The sequence below is a fragment of the Triticum dicoccoides genome, chromosome 2B, assembly GCF_002162155.2.
Source record: "Triticum dicoccoides isolate Atlit2015 ecotype Zavitan chromosome 2B, WEW_v2.0, whole genome shotgun sequence".
In the NCBI taxonomy this organism is placed as follows: domain Eukaryota; kingdom Viridiplantae; phylum Streptophyta; class Magnoliopsida; order Poales; family Poaceae; genus Triticum; species Triticum dicoccoides.
The window spans coordinates 200063376-200068239 of NC_041383.1; the positions used below are offsets into that span (position 1 = coordinate 200063376).

General features: G+C 42.0%; 1 protein-coding gene across 4 annotated transcripts in view; it reads left to right on the top strand.

Moving 5' to 3' along the window:
* The first annotated feature begins 584 nt into the window (after window positions 1–584).
* The window catches only part of LOC119363049 (phosphatidylinositol glycan anchor biosynthesis class U protein-like), a 6374-nt gene continuing 2094 nt past the window's right edge, over window positions 585–4864 (top strand). For 2 of the 4 annotated variants that reach the window (XM_037628355.1, XM_037628352.1), the window contains exons 1-9: window positions 585–739; window positions 2288–2441; window positions 2535–2582; window positions 2982–3042; window positions 3169–3201; window positions 3444–3568; window positions 4043–4177; window positions 4394–4470; window positions 4556–4803. In XM_037628355.1, coding sequence (XP_037484252.1) covers window positions 2309–2441; window positions 2535–2582; window positions 2982–3042; window positions 3169–3201; window positions 3444–3568; window positions 4043–4177; window positions 4394–4470; window positions 4556–4803 — 860 coding nt within the window. In that variant the 5' untranslated portion in view covers window positions 585–739; window positions 2288–2308. Of the gene's footprint in view, window positions 740–1425; window positions 1832–2287; window positions 2442–2534; window positions 2583–2981; window positions 3043–3168; window positions 3202–3443; window positions 3569–4042; window positions 4178–4393; window positions 4471–4555; window positions 4804–4864 lie in introns of all 4 variants that reach the window. The other 2 variants (XM_037628353.1, XM_037628354.1) reach the window with 2 other exon arrangements.

The following is a 4864-nucleotide window of genomic DNA, read 5'->3' on the forward strand; positions in this document are numbered from 1 at the left end:
GTTCGTCAATTCTAGAAATGTTCGCCAATTCAAGAAAATTGTTTTTAAAAATTTCACAATTATAAAAATATATTTGTAAATAGTATTAAATATTCATGAATTCAAAAATGGTCTTGATTTTAGATTTTTTTGAAAATTTGTAAATGTGTTCACGAATTTGAAAAATGTTCATGATTTCAAATATGTTCATTAGTTTTAAAAAATCTTTATGATGTAAAAAATTGTTCATGATTTAACGAAATTTAGAGTGATATCTCGGTGATGCAGCAAAATGTGGTCATGACCATTGAAGATTATAATTTTTTTTCTGTTGCAACACACGGGCCCTTTTACTAGTATGACCTTAAAAGCTAAAAATCACACGACCCAACGTGCTAAAACGTGCCACGGGCTGGCTCGTTTACTAAGGGCGTGTTTGGTTTCTTGCCTCGCACCTGCATCGCACTCACCGTGCAATTTTCGCAACGTTTGGTAGGCTGTGCGTCGTTTTGGGCCAGGCCCGACTGATGCAAAATAGGCCCCCCAGCCAGGCCGAGCTCGCACGCAAGTTTCGGCCGTTTCCGCGAGTTTGCATCCGCGCCTGCACCCACGCGAGCGAAGAGGGCTAGGGTTTCTCTCCCTATCGATTCACACCCGCATTCGCGCCGCTCTCCCAACCCCTCTCCTCTCTCCTGCGAACGGATCTCGCCGCCCCGTCGCCTCGTGGGCACTCGCCGGCGCGCATCCTCTCCGCGCAGAGGTTGGACTCTCCTCCTCCCATCCCTCTTCCATCTGTCCCCATCCCTCTCGGATCCCTCTCATCTCTCTCTGCCCTTGCGCTGCTGCTTCTACCGATGCGGATGTGAGCAGGCGGCTAGGCGGAGTGCTGCCGTTCCCTGCACGCGTTTTGGCCGGAGCCGAGCTCCCGGCCATGGCCGCCGTGGCCGGCGCGGGCGTGTTTAGGTCGGAGCCGAGCTCCCAGCCATGGCCGCCGTGGCCATGGGAGCTGCTCCCCTCGCTCATGTACAGGCACGGCACCCACACGCACACATGCGCGTGCTCACGCGTTCACCCCTGCCCTCCACGCAGATGCAACCCACTACCGGGATGCACATGCATGGGATTAGCATGTACAGGCCGTGTCCTGAACCTCCTCTCCTAGATCTGTGTGATTAGCATGCATCTATATGAGCTATTGGGCTAGTAATTTTTTTGATTATCATGGATCTGTGTGAGCTAACTTGTGGAAATTAGAAGGAATCAGTAGGTAGGAAAGAAAAGTGCATATATTTGTGAGCTAATTTTTTTGATTATCATAGATCTATGTGAGTTAACTTCCTGAACAATGTGTTCATGTATTTATTTTGTTTTGATGATGCAAATAATGTCAATATTATCAGTTCCCATGCCTTTATTAATTTATAAATATGTGCTGAATTTATATAGATGGATGACAACGGCAAGACCCGAGATTCGCTGATAGTGCAAGCTGCTGGTTTGGTTGCTGTTTTGTGTGCCTATATGGCCACAATAACTACAAGGGCTAGAATTACATTCTAGTATCAATTATGATTCCCTCAAAAAAAAGTATCAATCATGATGACATAATTGGACACAAGAAATTATGTGCAAAGTTATGTGTATGTGTTAATGTACGTGGCAGATAGCACTGTCATAATCCACCTGATAATCCATGAATATAAACCTTAAATTCGTAATGAGACTAACCAAAACATGGGGAATGGAGAAAAGGTACCTCAAATCGGCTGGCCCCTGCAACTGCACACCGCCGGCCGCAGGGCAGGACTGCTGCCGAGTGCGGAATGGGCGGCTGCCGGACGCCCAAAGGCAGGTGCACTAAGTCAATGAAGCTGCGTCCATATAGTACTCGTGTATACGACTAATATATAGTGGAGTGGTTTTCTTATTCTCTCCATAACAATCGTTTTAAATTGTGTAAGTACGAAACGAAACTCCTTATTTAACGTACCAGTGAAGAAAACTACTACTCCCTCTATTCCTAAATATTTGTCTTTCTAGAGATTTCAACAAGTGACTACATACGGTGCAAAATGAGTGAATCTACACTTTAAAATATGTCTACATACATCTGCATGTTGAGTCCATTTGAAATGCCTAGAAAGACAAGTATTTGGGAACGGAGGGAGTAGAATGCAAATTTTCGCTGTGTCCAATCAGGTGAATTATGATTTAACACAGAATTTGCTGTGTCCAATCAGGTGGATTATGATAGTGCTATTGGTAAATTATAATTAGTATGTTAACATGTCATATTTGCAAATCCTAGATCCGCCACTGATCAGCGGCAATGGCGATCCGACACTACTGGTCGATGGCTGTCGCGGCCGTCGGGTTCCGCCTCGTTCTGGTGCTCTTCGGCGGAGACCTCCACCTTGCCTCCCGCCCGGAGGTCTCCACCCCCCTCACGTCCCTCCGTCGCCGTAAGCACACCTCCTTGCTCTCAGTCCTTCCCCTGCAAACCCCATCCCTTTTGTGATGTCGGCATTCTCGTTTGCCTCCTGTGTATGTTGCAGTGGCAGAAGGATACTGGCTGAAGCAAGCGTCCATGTCACCCTATTCCGGTACGTTACGCACCTCGCCTCTTTGCTCGCTTTGCCAACTTTTAGTAGCACTTCACATTTGCATCAGAATGAGCAAAATTTTGAGGCCAGGATAGTCGGGTGGGAGGTGGTATTATTAGGAACTACAGAGCAATTTTTAAAATGCTTGCTGTGTTTGTATTGAGTACTGATAGGCGCTATTTCATGTTCACATCTGTAATGAACTACTGATAACTCCTGACGGATGAAATATGATATAACTGAATGACTCCTACTTAGAATCAGAGGCCTAGATGCTTCTTGTGATTACATCATAAATCTTAGCAATTAGCCATGATATTTTGCTCTTTGTAATGTTGACGTGTTAACAGTGTGAACTTGTAAATGATGGTCCAGCCTGTTGAATGATCTGTTTTTCAGGTTCGATGTATCATGGTTCCCCTTTGCTTTTATCAGTTCTTGGTCCGCTAACCAGCAAAAGGTGATTGGTCCTTCGTTTTGATGCTTCTTTGATCATTTCTTTGATATCACCACTGTTGCTATGTCTCTTCATTTGATCAGATTACCATATGAAATGTTAGCATTCTAACACTCCATGATGTCACAGGTCAGGTGGACACCATTCTCATATATATTGCAGGTAAATAAGTTGCTATGTACTTTTCGTTTAAACCAGTATATGTTTGTCTAAGATTGATAACTTGTTCAAGTATACCTGATTTTCATAGAAGAAAATCAGTTTTCTCAGGCTTTACTTTTTATGTTCTTTATCTTGCCCATGGTATCACTGAAACGGAAAAAAAATGTAACCATGAACATTTCCACGACTTTTGCATTTTGCTGGCAGTCATGTAATATTACACTCATGAATGCACAACACAGTTTGGTTTTTGTGGCTGTAGATTTTATAGCTGCTATGCTCATTCGATCAACTGGGCGTTCACTCCAAATGGCACGTAACAGAAGTTTGAAGTCTCTTGACCTCACAAAATCAGTGAACAATTCTGGTGAGTCATACTAGTTAATGTTATATACTTGAGATGTGCTTTATTGAATCTTGAGCTAAATTTGCCTTTTGTTTGGCACCACTTTCTACTTATTTTCCCAAGTACCAATGATCAGAAAGTTTTGATTTTTTGTACTTGTGACGTACAGCTCCGGAAGTGAAGTCGTAGAGATGTTTTATTTGTCAAGTAGTTGTTGTGATTCTAAGCTTTATATTTTCTTAAAGAAGGAAACCCACTTTTGCTACTTTCCTTTACAAGGAATAAAAAAGGTTATGAATTTGCCTCGTGGAATTTAATGTGTATAGTCCTCTGCTTGCCTGATAGTGCAAATTTGTTGTTGGTAGGCTAAAAATTATACAATCTTGTCTGGAAAGGTGTGAATGGAACATCACTCTCTTTGAGTCTGATGCTTTGTGCTTGTGATGCTTACTAATTGTTTATAGTACTAATTATCATTTTTGTTGACACTTGCAGTGAACGTAAGCACAGGAGATACTGCTTCTCTAATATATCTGTGGAACCCTTGGACAATAATCACCTGTGTGGGTTCATGTACATCACCAATTGAGAATTTAATGGTCGTGATAATGTTACATGGAGCCTGTTCACGTAAGTTAAACTCGCTGTGTTTCCCTCTAGCATTCTCGGTTTTTCAATGTATCCCTTTTATTACTTAAACTAGTTGTTTGCCTCATTGTTTCTTGGCCTTTTATTTGGCAAATCCTCAGTTAATAACATTTTTATGGAAGATAGTATAGTGATCTTCGGATAACCTAGAATTGTCCAAGTCTAATGCCAGTTAAAACATTCTTGCAATTTTTGTAGGTCTTGCGCCGCTTGCTGCCTTTGGATATGTCATGGCAACACACCTTTCTCTTTATCCTGCAATTCTCATTCTACCTGTACGTGTCACGGCCATTTTTTTCAATGTTCAATGGTATGTACATGCCATTTATCTGCATTGCTGATCAACTGTTAGTTTTTCAGGTTGCTCTTTTATTGGGTTATGGTCCAGATACTCCGCCAACCAAAGTATTTCTTCAGAAAGGCTTGAGTGCCAGTAAAATTGACATGTTAGATAATGGAAAAGGTACTAACCAGAAAGGTTTTGGACAATTCTCATGGAAACCAATACTCCACTTCATATTGTGGGTGTTTATCTGGTCATGTTATGTGCTGTTATTGAACAGCATTATTCTGAATAAAGTGGGTGGCCTTCAGGAGATGTTTGAAAAGTAAGTTTTCGACTATTTAATTCTTTTGTAGCCATCAAAACCAAGTGAAAGAGTGTAATAT